The sequence below is a fragment of the Heptranchias perlo genome, chromosome 12 (assembly GCF_035084215.1).
Source record: "Heptranchias perlo isolate sHepPer1 chromosome 12, sHepPer1.hap1, whole genome shotgun sequence".
In the NCBI taxonomy this organism is placed as follows: domain Eukaryota; kingdom Metazoa; phylum Chordata; class Chondrichthyes; order Hexanchiformes; family Hexanchidae; genus Heptranchias; species Heptranchias perlo.
In genome coordinates, this window is record NC_090336.1 from 21,288,554 (window position 1) to 21,306,020 (window position 17,467).

Below are 17,467 nucleotides of genomic sequence, written 5' to 3' on the forward strand. Positions count from 1 at the left end.
CATTCACTGTATACATGGAGGCTCACACCCAGCTTACAGTCATTCCTGCACTACATCATGAACATGGGTAATCTCACTTCAGTCATACTCATTCTTAAACTACACTATGAACAAGGGCAGCCCACACTCACTCCTGCACTTCACCAGAAACAATGGTAGCTGTCACCCAGCTCAAGCACATTCTTATACTATACCATGTACAAGGGCAATCTCACACTCACACTGCACTGCACCTTTTGCAAAATACTTCTGCACTTGTTTATACTCCTGTGTTGGTATGGTGTGTCATTACAGAGTTGGGAGCTTCTGAAATATCTGGGTGTATTTTTTCATGGATCTAGAGGAGTAGGATCTGCTGTCATGGAAGGCGAGGAAGGAATTAAATCTTTGTAATGCGGACAGAGCAAAATGTGGTAACAAACAATTTAGTCTTTGGGAGTGAATGGGGTGAGGAGCAGAGTCGGTGAGGATAGGATTGCAGCTATCCATTGATGGTCATTACCAACTTTTTGCTGGATTTGAGGCGGACGGGGGCAGAAAGTTACTCGAGAACACATTTCACCATATACCAACCACCCTGTCATTTTCCTGGAGCAAGTCCTAAAGCAGCAGAGTACATATGTCCAAACGTGGGTAGGTATATGGTAATTTGATGCAGATGAAGGAAGTATTGCATTCACCGTGTTTCCATATTAAGAAGAAGCTAGGTAAGTACATAATATTCCTGTTGCCTGCATGCCTGATTGGGAGACTAGATATCGGGTGTCTCTGACTCCACTTAAAGGCAGCCAGCATCTCTTAAAGGGGAGGTGCACTCTGCCTGCAAACAACAGGGAGACAGTACACAGAAATAGCTGCAGCAAGTACTGAGAGGGCACCAAGGTTTTCTGATGCTGCCTTGGAAGCCCTGATGCAGGCAGTGGACAGGAGGAGGAAGATCCACTTCCCCTTAGAGGGCAGAAAGCCCTCCAAGCAACTCCTCCGCCACCAATGGGAAGACATCGCAGAGGACATTAATACCAGAAGCTTAGCTCCCAAGACATGGCTGCAATGCCAGAATAAGTTCAATGACCTCGCAAGAGTTGTCAAGGTAACAATATTGCTCTCTTACTCTCTGCTCACAGCTCCACCACCCCTAGTCTCACTACTCACAATACACCGCTCCCCCGCTTCTCCTCAGTCTCCTACAATCACTGCATCACACGTCTCCTCCTCAGATTAATACTCACCAATATTGCAACCCTCACTTCTCCACAACTCACATCTGACACATTGCATACCAGCTATTCAACCATGACAGGCACATTGTCTAAACATCTCCCACGACAGTCACTAACACACTCCCTTCTTTCTTGCAGGAGAAGGTCAACCACAACTCCAGTCGAAAGGCTGCCAGTGAAAGAGGCAGAGCCTATCTGCACACTCTCTCATTTGTTTCATTTCAGGTGCTGCAGACGTGGACAAAGTTCTGGCACTTGAGGAAGAGGAGGCCAGCCTTCCTGATGATGCAGCGTCACTCAAGCTCACCCTCGTACCAGCTCAGATACTTGCACCACACATACTTTAGAGGCTAGGATAGAGGAGAGTCTTCAAGTGGTGAATCACCGGGCACAAGTGTGCAGGAGCTGTGGCAGGGGGATAGGACACCACAGGTGCCAGCTCGCTGGAGGGCATGATCGCATTCTGGTTCTGCTACAGAGAACTCCGATGCTGAGCGAGAGCTCAGGCTACCGAAGAAGGCTGATGTGCATATACCAGGAAATAATAGGTGCAATGGGCAGACTGTCAGCGATGTCGCAGAGCATGGAGGAGTCCACCTCCAACTTTTGTCAAGGCTTTGGGCAGAATATAGAATCATATAGCACTGAAGGAAGCCATTCAGCCCATCGTGCTTAATCCAGTTCTTTGAAAGAGCTATCCAATTAGTCCCACTCCACTGCTCTTTCCCCATAGTCCTGCAAATTTTTCCTTTTCAATACGTATCCAAATCCCTTTTGAAAGTTACTATTGAATCTGCTTCCACCATCTGCTTTCAGGTAGTGCATTCCAGATCATAACAACCAGCTACTTAAAAAATATTCTCACCTCCCCTCTGGTTCTTTTGCTAATTGCCTTAAATCTGTGTCCTCTGGTTATCGACCCTCCTGCCTAGTGGAAACAGTTTCTCCCTGTCTACTCTTATCAAAACCCTTCAAAATTTTGAACACCTCTATTAAATCTCCCCTTTACCTTAAATAAAAGCAAAATACTGCAGACTCTGGAAATATGAAATTTAAAAAAGAAAATGCTGGAAACACTCCGCTGGCCCACCGAGATGCTGCAGTCTGCAGCCCTGCCCCCAAGGCCTAGAGCTGCTTGAGGTCGCCCAGCACGGCCATCTGCAGTGTCCTCAATTGAAACTCAGCAGCCTTCCACCTCCCAAGCTGTAACCGCTAGGGAAACACTTTGTCGGAGCACTAGGATAGGGAAATGAGCACACAGGGCTTGCATAAGGGTGATTTCTAATTATATCTGTTAACTGTTAGACAGAGATGGAATTGAGTTATTTGATAAATTTGTTTTTTGTTCTGGATTTGGTGTTGATGTTTATATTTGTAGTGAAGTGAGGACAAGACCCATAAGGCTGGACTGAAGGAAGGCAATCGAATGGTGGTAGTAAGGACCGTGGGAAGGATTGAGGGGGTGTCGGTGTATTGGGGATGGGAGGGATGGTTTAGGTGAAGTGCCCGTTGATGAGCTGCTCTCTGAGAGTTCTGGCAGCTTTGGCACTAGTGGTCGATGCCGCTTATGCTCTTACTCCTCCTCATGCAGCTCTTCCTCCTCCTGCTTCTGCACATCTTGCTGCCCAGGTGGTGGTAAGGGCTGGTCCCTCATGGCAAAGTTATGGAGCATGCAGCAGATGACCATAATTCTGGATACTCGCTCAAAGCTCCAAAGCAATCCAAACAGCGGAAATGCTGCTTGAGCATGCCGATTGGCACCACGAGTCGCTGGCCGAATTTATCACGTGGCGAGCCAGGTGCTGGGACATACCAAAATCAGAAAAGGGTCCTCCAACAAGTGTAGGAACTTTATTTACATATTCATTGCTTTAAATAGTTCTGGTGTGTGCTCTGGATGCCTGCGGAGAAGCCCGATCCAATATTGCAGGCGGCACACTTCTGGCTTGAAATGAATGTGTTTCCTGCCCGGGCACGGTGCGATCGAATTTCTAGGCCTGTGTATCTCCCTGGTGTCTGTATTGAATGTGCTGGCTGTATCATTGTTGTGTAGCCCTCCTGCATTTGTCCCATACTATCATTTTGTGTATATCCACTGTATTTTAATATCCCAGTATGTATCTACCTGTTGCTATTTTTTCTATTTGTCTTTGTGTTATGTGTTAGTATTATGTTCCTTCACTGCATCTTTCTGTTACTATCTCTGCCTGTGCTCGCTGTATGAGTGTTATGCAGCTCCCCCTGTATCTATCCAAATGCCCTCATCTGTGCTGGCTGTGTCAGTATTACGTATCTTCCCTGTGTCTCTCTCTTACTGTTGCTGTATTGTGTATCTCCCCAGTATCTCGCCATTGTACTGTCCCTGCACTGGCTGTGTCAGTATTGTATCTCCCCTGTATCTCTCTTGCTGTCCCTGTGCTGCTATGTCACCTTTGTGTACCTTCTATAATAACTCTCCCTCGCAGTCCCTGACCTCTCTTTGACAGTTTTGAATGTAATTTTTGTTTTTGTTATTTTACAGATCACCATTATAATGAGTATCGCACTTGGCATTGTGGTATTTCGAATTGTGATGGCTGTCATATTGACGAAAGCATCAGTGGATGTTGTGCGTGATAATGCCAGTTCGTTGGCTGTAATAATTGGTGCTCTGTTGCACTTCTTCACAATTATAATCATGACTAAGGTAGGACTGAGGCAAGATACTTTGCCCTACTTACTAGAACTCCATTTCTAACAGCTGACTTGTAAATGAGAACTCCTTCAGTGCACTCAGATGACATAGATTTTATTTCTCAGTTGGCACCTGAAGACTTTTATCAGTGCAGACCTATTTCTAAGTTTGGATGAACTCCTAGATGAGGCATTCTAGGCAGAAATTAGATGGGCAACTCAAATGGGAAATGTCTGTGCGTAATGGGGATTTTAACTTCCCAGGTATTCAGTGGTCCAGTAGTGATTCATTTGGCATTGAGGGCAGAATGGCTGACTGATTTGTAGATTTGTAAACGATTGTTCCCTTACACAATATGTCATGGAAGAAACTAGAGGAAATCATGTACTGGACCTAGTTTTTAGTCGTGAGCCCCATGCAGTATCAAACCTCAGTTTCTCCGTTGTGGTACTTTCAGCAAAGGTTTCGATCTCTGGAATAAGTTGCTGACATGTGCAGTGAGTGCAGGTTCACTGCAAGCATTCAAAAGGGAGCTGGAGTGGCAAATATATCTACTTGGTAATTGGGGGATGTGCCACTCGGTCACTGTGGTCTCCTGGAGTTCTAACGGCACACCTAAGAGACCACCCATGACTGCAGTAGAACTGTTGTGAAGGCAGATAAAAGCAGTCCAGCACCAACAAAAACTTCTTAGCGGAAGTCAGAATTCAGTTGTAGAAGGCAGAAAATAGGCAAAAAAACACCCAGAAGTTAGCCAGCAGCCTAAAAGGACAAACCAGGAACTAACTTGTATAGAGTGGATGAGCCTTTTAAATAGCACTGCTGAAGGGCCTTTGCTACCTGTTAGCGCCACAAGCCGCTGAGGAAGTTCATCACGTGGTGAGTCAGGTGCTGGGGCAGCCCGATTTCCCAAAAGAGTCCAACAACAAGCATAGGACCCTTATTTAAATATGATAATGAGGTTTTTAAATGATTCCTGGATGCCTAAGAAGGAGCCCGATCCAATATGGCAGGTAGCACACTTCCGGCCCAGAATGAGTACACAAGCGCTGCCCGCTATATTGTATGCATAGCCGGCCTGTAAATTGTGCGTGGCATGATTGAATTGCTAGGCCGGGATCTCTTCCACCGACCCAGTGCTGTCAGGCCCATACCCTGCCCCTCCCTTCACTGCTGGCAGATACCAAGAATCCACCAATAAACCACATTTTACATTTCATCCCCAGTCGTGCCAAACTTCAGCTTCAACTTCCACAGTTCTACCAAACTCTAGGTTCATCTTTCATAGTGATGCCAGATCAGAGGACCCCCTCCGTGCTGTCAAACTCCAGCAGCCCTACACAATTTCTGCAAAACCACAGGAGCATCCTCCAGTGCTACCAAACCACAGGACTGGCCCCAAGTCCAGATAAATCCCATCCCCCTCTTCAGTACCGTTATATACCAGATATCTACCTCCAATTGGCACTTGGCAAACTACCTTGCTGTGTATTGTTAGCTTTATGGTACAAGATAAAAATTAAATGCATAGGTAAAGGTATATATATATATAGTAAATAAAGGCCATATGTTTACAGCTTTCACAGAATAATGGACAGAGTTGTGGAGTTCAATCCCCAAAACACTAAAATTCCAAAATGTAATTTATAAAAGTAGAATTTCATTTATTCAGTCAATATAAACCAGTAGCACTAACGTTGTCACCTACATGGCATAAACACCCCATTGTTAAAAGGCAGAAAATCCTCGGATTCACCATGAGCAATGCTACAGGAAATCTACTAATGTTGTAAAGAAAAGATTGGGATGATAAAAGATTGTTTGAGTAATAGTTAATCAAAACAGTAGGCACTCAGGCTGTAAGTGTGCAATTATAAGTATTGTACCCCAAAAATGTGAATAAGAAACTAATTGCTAATATTTGATGTTCCAGATCAATTATTTAGCTGCGAAGAAGCTGTGTAGTTTGGGTATGTAATTTTATAGCTCTGTAATATACTTCAAACTCCATAAAAATTATAGTTCTAAAAATCCACAGGGCACATCTTCAGGCCTGCCTTCCCCATGCAGTCAGAAAATCCGGTGCCTGCCCAAGATTTGGGGAGGTGTCCAGGCCGTGCCCCCTTCCCCTGAGGCCCTTTTGGCCCCCTGGGGGGCCAGTCAAAAAAATAATTTTTAAAAATCACCCACCTTCGCATGGAGCTCCCAGTGGGACCACTTATACCCAATTAGGCCTCAGCTCACTTGGTATAAACGGGGGAACCAGAAACTCCTGCTGTAGGGAGTCCCCACCCCCAGTTGCTCCACAGAGCATCTCTGTTTGCATAATTTGCCTTATAAGGAGGTTTTGCCCCTTCCTTGGCTGTCCTGAGATGCCCCAGTGCCCCCAGCTCTCTACTGTTTTCTGGTGAGTTTCACTGGACTCCCACTGGAGTTAACATGGGAGTCCAGTGGAACCCCTGCGGATTTTCAGGGCTAAAGTCAACGTTAAGTTTTGTAGAGGATTTAACAGCGGGAACATTTCGAAAAGCAGGACTGTGTTTAGTTATATTGTGGATGTCGGTGGCATTGGGTGGTTCAATGGGTTAGAGACAGCCCTTCCACCTGGGTCCCTGAGTTCAAGTCCTGCCCAGACTGATGGGATGAAAGTCTCCTCTGTCCGCTGGCTGCAAAGGTGCAAACGTGGGCAGTCTTAATTCCTAAGCCTGAGCCCAAAGCACAAAATTTGACGCTAATGTGTAATATCACAAGAAAGCTGCCGGGGTAAGGGAAAAATATCATACTAGTGCAGTTAGGGATGCTGGGGCTGAGTCACATTTCAAGAGAATGGAACGATTTTTAGTTATTATACAGAGAAAGTGGGGATAGATCAGAAAATGTGTGTTTTTGTCTCACTTATAATCATCTTCTGATGTTTTGCAGAAAAGCAGCGCACTGTGTTGGCTCGAGAAAACAGCTTCACTGTAAAAATGTTCACTTTCCAGTTCTTCACCATGTTCGCATCCATCATTTACATTGCGTTTTTTCTGGGAAGGTGGGAAACTCCTATAAACACCCCTATTTTTACAAAACAGAAAATCCTGATTCATCATGAGCAATGTTATGGGAGATCTACTAGTGTTATAAAAAAAATTGTTTCGGCAATTGATTGGGTGACATAATCAAAGCAGTAGGCACTCGGGCTGTATTTTATGATTTGTCTCCTTTCACGTTTACATGTGGTAGTGCACTATGCAGAGAGTGTGCAGTGAGTATGCAGAGAGTACGCTGCATAGTCACTATGCAATATAGTAATGGATTTCTTTCTCTGTTAGGTTCAACGGACATCCAGGTGACTATGTGAGAGTAGCGAACCGTTGGAGACTAGAAGAGGTGAGCAAACAATTCCTGATTATTTTCATTCTCTTCACAGAAACATAAAGACCGTATATTACCATTAACTTCAATAGAGAGTAAAGTCCGGCAGGGTGTAAAACGGGCAGCTGACCCAAACCTGTCCATTTCCCACCCGGAGGTTAAATTATAATTACTCCCATTATCTATGTTTTTTTTAGGTCCCTCTCTTCAGAGCGAAAAGGGAAGGCCTATCTGATAATTCCTGCCAAGCATCCGGGATCAGAGACTTCCCAAAACAATGGGTGTGATGTGTTTATCGATTATCAAGCAGGCTAATGAATTGCTTATTGGTTACAAACTTTGTGGAAAATAACTTCCACTACTTTAATAACCACCTTTCATCTAGTTCCTTTTTTTCTATACTTTCTGTGGAAAAATGGTTAAAACGTCCCAATATGTTAAAATGCCTTTTATCGTTTTTGAGGTTTCTTTTCTTAAAGCTGTGGTGTGCTGGAACAGTATTTCCCACATATTTGCTCTTTCTGCTTTTTGGGTCCTTTTTTGCATCTTGTTAGATACATTTGTTTATAGTTTCATTTTTTAATGGCTGCAAAGATAGTGGATGCATTGGTTATGATCTTCCAAAATTCTCTAGATTCTGGAACAGTCCCAGTGGACTGGAAGATTGCAAATGTTACCCAGCTATTCAAGAAGGGAGAGAGAGAGAGAATAGGGAACTAAAGGCCAGTTAACCAGACATCGGTCATCGGGAAAATGCCGGAATCCATTATTAAGGAAGTGGTAACAGGGCACTTAGAAAATCGTAATATGATTAGGCAGAGTCAACATGATTTTAAGGAAGGGAAATCATGTTTGACAAATTTATTAGAGAGTTTTTTGAGGATGTAACTAGCAGGGTATATAAAGAGGAACCAGTGGATGTAGTATATTTGGATTTTCAAAAGGCATTCGATAAGGTGCCACATAAAAGGTTGTTACACAAGGTAAGGGCTCATGGGGTTCAGGGTAATATATTAGCATGGACAGAAAACAGAGAGTAGGGATAAACAGGTCTTTCTCAGGTTGGCAGGCTGTAACTAGTAGGGTGCCAAAAGGATCAGTGCTTGGGCCTCAGCTACTCACAATCTGTATTAATGACTTAGATGAAGGGACCGAGTGTAAGGTATCCACGTTTGCTGACGACATAAAGCTAGGTGGGAAAGTAAGCTGTGAGGAGGACACAAAGAGTCTGCAAAGGGATATAGACGGATTAAGTGAGTGGGCAAGAAGGTAGTAGATGGAGTATAATGTGGTGAAATGTGAGGTTATTCACTTTGCTCGGAAGAATAGAAAAACAGAATATTTTTTAAATGGTGAGAAACTATTAAATGTTGGTGTTCAGAGAGACTTGGGTGTGCTCTTACAAGAAACACAAAAAGTTAGTATGCAGGTACAGCAAGCAATTAGGAAAGCAAATGGCATGTTGGCCTTTATTGCAAGGGGATTGGAATACAAGAGGAAGTCTTACTACAGTTGTACAGGGCTTTAGTGAGACCTCACTTGGAGTACTGAGTAGTTTTGGTCTCCTTATCTAAGGAAGGATATACTTGACTTAGAGGCAACAAAGGTTCACTAGGTTAATTCTTGGGATGAGAGGGTTGTCCTGTGAGTAGAATGGGCCTATTCTCTGTGGAGTTTTGAAGAATGAGGTGATCTAATTGAAACATATAAGATTATTAGTGGGCTTGACAGGGTAAATACTGAGAGGTTGTTTCCCCTGGCAAGAGAGTCTAGAACAAGAAGGCATTGTCACAGGATAAGGGGTCGGCCATTCAAGGCTGAGATGAGAGGGTTGTGAATCTTTGGAATTCTCTACCCCAGAGGGCTGTGGATGCTGAGTCATTGAATATATTCAAGGCTGAGATGGATAGATTTTTGGTCTTTAGGGGAATCAAGGGATATGGGGATCGGGCGGGAAAGTGGAGTTGAGGCCGAAGATCAGCCATGATCTGATTGAATGGCAGAGCAGGCTCGAGAGGCTGTATGACCTACTCCTGCGCCTATTTCTTATGTTATTATGTTCTTATTAATGATATTTTTGCAGTTTTTGACCTTTTGGCCTTTGTTTGTTTTTTCATGAAACAATTAAAAGTAATTTTAAGTGCCCTGAAATGAGACGTGGGCATTGCTTCGCAATTTCTTCTTGACCTCAGGGAAGTTGAGGATGAGAAGGTGCAATGAGACATCTGAGGCAGACTGTACAACCCGCCGTTACCTACGTATGCAGGTCCACAGACCCTGCCAGAGTTTCTTGGGCAAATCAGAGGAGATGTGCCTTTGCTGCCCATGCTTCACCTATACTACAGAGAGGCCTTTCTTTAGGTTGGAACTGTGACCTTGAGGTGCCATCTTGTTGTACAAGCAGAAAAGTAGTCTTGAGTTGCTTAAATTGACAGATTTGCAGAACATTTACAGTGATGGATATGTGCCCAATCTGCAGGCCAACCTGGATATCAGTAAGTGACTATGCATTGTGCAGTTAGATTGCATTAAAGTGACTAGAGGTGTGATATTTTTTAAGCTTTGAGTGTATCGAGGTTTTTGGTTGTACTTTACTTCTTCAATGTGTGCCCTACTGAGATTCGGGTACACAGGAACATGCAGTGAAAGAGCTACAAGTTTCAGTGAGCGCTTGGTATGGGCGAACAGTAAACGACAAACAGGTTGACAGGCAATACTGTGATATACAGTCTTGGGCCATCTAATATTGTTGGGTAGTCTTTCTTTGCCATAGTCCTTAAAGTGCTTCATCTTCTTCTGGTTCTGTTCTCAGGTCTTGCAGGTATTGACCTTGGCCATCATCTGCTGCCAGAATGGTGCACCGCTGTTCTCTGGGGCAGGTGCCTTTAGTGCCAATCGGGGCAACCTGCTCCATACCGACTTTATGCAGCAGCATAGAGTTTGGGTACTGTACCACTCCAGCACTTGCCCGCAGATTCTGTTTCCTGTCTCTACATTGGGATTCCTTTCATTTCATTCTTTGCCTGGTACTTCTCCTCCATCCCAACTTTGCAAAGGCTGAAACAATATTTGCCCTCACATGTAGGCACTTAGCTTTTACAATGAATTTTCACTGCACAAGTTTAACATCGGTGCAAAGATGAAATCACTTCACTCTGATACTAAACTTGGAATATAAATTGGCCGTGAAGTCCCCAACTGACTCCACAGCAATGAAGATTAAGACTCCTTCCTTCAGGGAGGCTCGCTCAGCTTCTTACTCGTATCAAGTCGGGCCCTGACATCAGATTCAGGCTGCATTTATACTATTCCTGGGAATTTCTTCAGGGCTTCTTCTGCTCTGCCGCCGTAACTTTGGTGGAAGTTTGGCAGAAACTCCCTTCAAGCTTGTAAATGGGGTTTCTGCCAAAGTTACAGAGGTGGAGCAGGAGATGCTGTGAGGAAATTCACTCCCCTTAACTGTAGTGTTGATGCAGAGCAAAGATGCTTCACACTGATGCTTCAGCTCTAGTGTGAATAACCCTAAATGCACACATCACCACATTTTGTACATTCCCCATTACCCTAGCTCCTGGCACAAAGACAAATCTGCATTTGCAGCTATTGATGTTTACTCAATTGAGTTCAACCCGCTAAGTTTGGGGCGGTCAGCTCATTGTGCTCTTGGCTAGCTTTGTGCCAGCAACTAGGTAGAAAAGCCTAAGTTTAGCCGAGTAAAAGTCAGCTGTAAACCCTTGATAAATTTGAAGCCTGCACACAGTAACAATAAACCCTGGTGGGACAAAGACATGCACAAACAGTACCATGAATCCATGTTGGGAGAGAAACATGTCCACGATACAGTCCGTATAGCACCAATTTTAACTCCAGTCCAGGAGTCGTGTGGGTGGAGGCTGAGGAGATTTTAACTCCCAGGCCTCATCTGCATGTGCCCCATTAGTCTCCCGAACACGGTGAGAAATTAAAGGTGGCTGCAAGAGCAGGATTACGGGCAGCAGGAGGCCGCTGTCAGGTACCCGTAGGAATGTTCCCAAGCACTTAGTTAAGTGGTTGAGAGGGCCTCGTGGTCAGGGGTGGGGGGGGAAGCCCGTGTCAGGGGAGGCCCAAGGTTTCCTTGTGGGGCCTAGAGGAGCACTCCCGTTCCTCCTGACTCACAAGAAAACAAAAAACAAATTCCATTTTTTTGGCCTCTTCTGCTCCGGCTCCTCTTGCCGCCAAGTTGGCCATAGAGGCTTCCCATGTAGACCTCATTGGAGTTTGATCTGCATATTCAAAGAAGGACCCCAATGCTTTCAGGTGAGTGTCCTTCTCACCTGCTCAGTAGAGCAGGTTAAGGTTGCAAGGCAGCAAGATCAGTGCGGGTAAGTCGCACGGGCCGCTTTAACTGCCGCCCACCCAGTTTCTTCTGGGTGTGCAGGGTTAAAATCGTCCTTTATGACTGCAAACAAGCTCATGAATGGAGCAATGGCTAACATCTGTTCTCTTGCTTTCTAGTGTCATCCAAGTGGCTGCATGACAGATCTCTTAATACAAATGTCTGTTGTTATGGTGTTGAAACAACTGCTAAGCACCAGCTTGGAGTATGCTATCCCGTAAGTTTGCCTTTACCAGCAGTAAATCTGTTTGTAACGTACAAGCCAGAATGTGTTACACACAGGATAACGCACTACACTGAGGTTGATTCAGTTACGTCCTGACATGATGCACCATTAAGGACTCAGTTGTACAGTAAGTTATCTTGTGACATCCTGTTGCACCTTGGGACCAGTCAAACACAAGGTTATATTGTGACATCCTCTGCTATCAATGGTTCAGTCATTTGTAAGGTTATATTGTGACATACCCTGCCTTTGAGGGACAAGTCATACAGTAGGTTATATTCTGACATCTCATGCCACTGGAGGCCTAGTTGTGCAGTACATTATATTCTGGCATTCTGTCCATTTGGGGGCTCAGAAGATTATATTCTGATATCCTGTGTCACTGAATATAGTTCTTGCTATATCTTTCACTACTCCCTTAATCCTGCATTAAAGAACATTGAAACCATTCATCCAACTTCTATATCAATGACGTACTGGCATTGCACACACAGAAGCTGCTATGAAACCACACTGCAGACAAAAGTGCCAAATGTGATAAAGGTGATTAATTTCATGGCAAACATAATAATTGCCTTGAATTTATTTCTCACCCAAGTGTCAACCCATGGTGCCTTTTTTAAAAGAAGGTTCACTAAGTCTACTACTCCTACGATATGCTCCCCTAGTGGCATCAGCAAAGCTAGTGGAAGGCTACTGTTGCTCATGTTGGGACCCTTGAAATGCTCTTGGCTGACGACTCCTAGGTGCTCGAGCAGCTGCCACTGGGACAGTCTGGCCTAGCTGACTTACTGGCACAATGGAAGGTATTGATTGAGGGGGTGGCGAGGGAGCAGACTTATTGCCACCTTGAGGGAGAGCAATGCATGCTGCTGCCATGAGTGCTGCAGCTCATCACTGCCACCGATCTGTAGAAGGGTAGACTTGAGGAGATGAATGATGCCTTGAAAGCCCCTAAAAATGCGATCCACCAGTCTTTCCAAGGTGGAGCCCAGAGTCTGGATGGCAGCTGTTTGAGCTTCCACCAAAGCTGCAAAGGCTGGTGAGGGCCTAGCTGCAGCATCTCTGGAGGTGGCCACACGTTCCATGGTAGACTGCAGAGTGGTGATGCCGTGCAAGATGACAGTACACAAGCTGGAAGCAGACTCCTCCATACTTTCAGCCATGAAGTGGCTGAATACCTCATACAATTGCTTGTGTGCCTCAAAGAGCCGACTTTTCAAAGCTGGACCCCTAATGTTCACATCTCGGTCCTGAACAGCAGAGGTGGGAGACGACCTTGCTCTCCGGCGAGTCATCTCCTGGGCTGTCCCTGCCACCACTGCATACTCAAGACCACATGTGCTGCACGCTTCACCACTCTAAGAGTGCCAATCTCTGTGCTGGTGGTTGGGAGGGTTGGAGGACTGTCCTCCTCTGTGGTGTCTTCTGCAGGGTCCAGATGCTGAAGAGGACCTAGAAGAAAGAGTAAAAGGGACCAGAGTTAGCATGGCACTGACAGGCTGGACATTAGCAGCTGACAGTCTTCAGAATGCAGTTTGAAGTTGTCATGCCGGCTGAACGTGCAATTTCCTGAGGTGAGTAAAGGAGTACAAGTAACAGGCAGACATCCTGCTCAGGTAAGCCGCCAGCCTCGCCTTCTCCAATGTTCATTGCTCTTGCCAGGCTACTAATTTGCAGGGCTTCTTGCTCCATTTTGGTGAGTGCCACAATGTTGAGTGTTCCTCCCTTGTTCTTGCACCTCTCCCTGGCATTGTGTGCCATTTTGTCCTGCAGAAAGAGAGAGCGCGAGTCAGTGAGTGGCTATTGAAAAGGCATGTGCAGGGCTTCTGCATATCGTGTATCTGCTGAGTGCCGGGGAAAAAAAAGATGGAATCAGGATGGGGAGGTGATAAATGGAAAGCCAAGTGTCTGGAATGTGAAGTGAGGAAGGAATCCTCAGAGAAGCTGGTGGTTCTGCAATTGCTACCATGTGAGAGGAGAAAGCTGTTCATGTCTGGTGTGAAGACAGCAAAGGAAGGGATGCGTGTGTTGGAAATGAGAAGGAGAGGTGGTACTGTGTGCCTTAGTGATTGGTAGTAAAGGATGTGATTGAAGGGAGGGAATTATTGAGAGTGCTGGGGGAGGGGGGGGGTTGAAAGGACTGTTGACAGATGTTATTGAGAGAGGTGAACTCATCCTTGCAGCTCTTGTGGGGTCATTCAACCGCTTCCTCTATTGAATCCAGGTCCTTGGGGCGATGCTCCTGACACTGACCCCCCTCAGCCACCTCTCTCCAGGCATGCTGGACCTGATTCTTCTCCTCTTCTGCTTCTTCCTCAAGAATATCTAGAGGAGGAAAAGAAATTAGGTTAGATTGGGTTGCTGAGGAGCAGAGTTCCTTCATTACTTACAGTAGAAAGACTGACAAGAAGGTTTCAAGATATAGTTTGCTGATAGGTAATGCAGGGCACAGAAAAAAAAGAGTAGCAGAATGGTACCTGCTCACCTACTTCCCCCTCTCCGACTATTTCTATTACCTCCCTTCTTAGGAACTCTAATAATGGGGATGGGAGGTTGAGGGGGTCCACGTGTCACCAATTTCTCCTGGCTGTTATGGGCTATGTTGCCCTAGAAAAAGTAAAAGAAAGGCAAAAGGGCCAAATTAACTTCAATAACCATGAGATGCAGTAAAACCCAGGTGTCTGCATAATGGGGGTGCTGATAGGTGCATGCAGCAATCAGTGATATTCCATGTGAGGCTTTTAGTAGGGTGATTGCTTGTAAGGATGTGAGTGAGTGGGCTGCTATGTGCCCTGCACATATATACCAACCATCAATTCAAGTGGTGTGAGAGAGTGAGGAGGGGAAGTTGCAGCATGAACTTGGTTCGAGCATGAATTCTAAGGGGCAGGAAGAGTAGAGAACCAGTTTGAGTGGGGAAGAGTGGACGAAGAGTACCAGCCTAACCAAGTTGGAGGGAGAGAAGGATCCCAGATTGAATTGACAAGAGGAGATTGCCAGCAGGAACTGTAAGAGTTGAAAAAGAGTGTGTCTATGGAAGGGTGGGAAATTGGATGGGGTGCATTGTCTGAACTGGAGGGGGTAGAATGCCTTTGTGAAATGGGGCAGTGGGAGAATGACTGTTGAGATAACTTTTACCTAAGTACTGGTCTAGCTGGTCTTTTGAAAATCCAAATGTCACAGTTTTTCCTTTTTTAAATTAAAAATCTATAAATTATGAAGTATGAAAGAGCTTATCATTAACCAGAATGCATCATTTTTAAAAGCTCAGAATTTTTCCAGGGGAACATGCCCCCAGCTTCACCACTAGAAATGCTCTTCTGGCACACTCCCTCCGCATCTCCAACGAGAACGCATCAGAATGGCTGGAAAGCAGACTGGACGTAGATATGTCGGGTCCCCGCCTATATTGCCCGTATCTGCGAGGCCATGTAAGGGGCAGAACGTCTGTCTGCACCTTACAAAATCACCTGTGACAAAAGGGGTGAGGCTCGGTGCTGGGACTCCTTATGCTGGGAGTTCCTGTGTCCTGGGACTCACGGGGATCCGGTGTAACTTTGGAGGCCGAAATGCCGAGTGAGAAGAGGGAGTAGCCTGGACACTCAATGGGTGATTTTTTTTTTTGTGTATGGATAATGCAGTCAAAGGAGACCTCTTCGACCGATCTTGACGGTTTCTGAAGGACCTTGACCCCACCCACCGGCTGAACTAGCATCAAAGGCCAGATTTCCAGGCAGCTTGGGGAAGATAGACACCCAAGATGCATCTGCAGTGGTGCGGGCGACCACTGGTTCAACGTTAATTATACGGCCCCCCTCTGACCCCATACTGTGGCGGGGTCAGTGCTGGTGGATGCAATCCCAGTGGAAGTGCCAGGACTGTGGCCTGTGGAGTTTCAGGGCCCACCAATTTTGTGCCTTCAATATTTGTCCTCTCGAATAGGCTCACACGTACATTTTTTTTCCTCCAATACAAGTGAAGGAATATTGTATATGCCTACCTCTTAAGGTACAAAGTCCACGTAACTGCTCTTTTTCAAGGAGGTAATTTTAACCTAACCCACCTAGCAGGAAACTGACGGGATCAGATCAGCCAGTTTGTACACTTTGCCCAATTGTACTTTTCATTGACTTCAATTCAATCTGATGTATCATATTTGGGTGAGATATTTTAAATTGTGTATGCTCTCATTCCTGCAGAGAACTGATAAGAATACAAGTTTGAGTATGAGAAGGGTTTTTTTTAAACTAGTGAGGATGGTGGGTTTGAGTGAGTGTTCTTTATTCACTATTGGATTTTAAGGACTTGGTGCAAAACGCATTTCCAAAAATCAGTGCGTGGCAAATGTTAATCCTCCTTAACATTTACAAAATATTGTGATGCATTTTGTATTTATCAAGATGAGGGATATCAATGCCGGAGAATGAAGACTTTCCCATTTTGGACTCTATTAGAATTAACCGTTCCTGGATCAGCTACAGCATGGCTTAGGGGCAGACTAAAACTTTTATAACACTGCCCATCATGCACTCTCCGTCAGGTACATCTTGGATTAAATGCAAAGGAAAGCATTCCCTGTTGCACCTGACATCTTATGGCCTCTCGAGTCACATTGTCAATTCAGTGTCATTTGTTTTGAACAAATGGGAATTTTTTGTCACTATATAATCTTCCATGTGACTGAGTACCCAGTGGCACAGGATGTCAAAATATAGGCTTCTGTGTGACAGGGCCCCAACAGCACAGGATTACAGGGATATCACCCAATGTATGACTGAGTCACCAATGGCACAGTGTGTCATAGTATCTCCTGTACAATTGGCCCGCCAGTGGTGCTGGATGTCACAATATAACCGTCGTGTGATTCGGACTGCCACGTCCACTAAAAATGAAGTGGAGACTGCCATGAGCTTATTTCTTGTCGGCCTATAAATTCAGCCACGCAGCGTTCGTTTTTCCGGTGCTAACTGACCTACTAAGTCACTAATATGGCAGGCGAGAAGCGCGCGCCCACTTCCGGCCGCTAGTGCACCACCCGCCATATTAGTAGAGGAGTTTGTACTAGTGGCAGGAGCGCACGCCAGCAGCATTCAAAGTAAGAAATAATGCTAGTTAATTAGGGTCCTGCGCTTCTTGCAGGACCCATATTCAATTTAAATCACCCCAGCGCTTCACTCGCCATGTGCTGACCTCACATAGCACAACATAGCGCTAACCAGCAGGAAGGCCCCCTCACCAGTGCTATTTAGAGGGATCATGCAGTACTTACAGGTTAGTTGCTGATTTATTATTTCTGGCTGTTGTTTGCCTTCTGGGCATTTTTTGGTGTGTTGTATCACTCTGGAAAGTTCACTTTGCACAGAGAGTGATTTTGCTGGACTTGCACTGTTGTTGCTCTTTCCCTTTCATAAAACTATATTGACTCTGCCTATTACCACTTCCTTAATAATGGATTCCAGCATTTTCCCAACGACTGATGTCAGGCTAACTAGTCTGTAGTTCCCTGTTTTCTCTCTCCCTCCTTTCTTGAATAACAGGGTTACATTTGTACCTTCCAATCTGCTGGAACTGTTCTAGAATCTAGGGAATTTTGGAAGATCATAACCAATGCA

The 17,467-nt window shown here is 45.2% G+C and overlaps 1 protein-coding gene across 1 annotated transcript in view; it reads left to right on the forward strand.

The window, feature by feature from the left end:
* LOC137327774 (anoctamin-9-like) overlaps positions 1–17,467 on the forward strand; it is a 110,191-nt gene that overhangs the window by 67,338 nt on the left and 25,386 nt on the right. Inside the window, exons 17-21 of the mRNA XM_067993580.1 lie at positions 3,742–3,906; positions 5,828–5,864; positions 6,817–6,928; positions 7,209–7,266; positions 11,746–11,843. Of these exons, the coding sequence (XP_067849681.1) occupies positions 3,742–3,906; positions 5,828–5,864; positions 6,817–6,928; positions 7,209–7,266; positions 11,746–11,843 (470 nt within the window). The remainder of the gene's footprint in view (positions 1–3,741; positions 3,907–5,827; positions 5,865–6,816; positions 6,929–7,208; positions 7,267–11,745; positions 11,844–17,467) is intronic.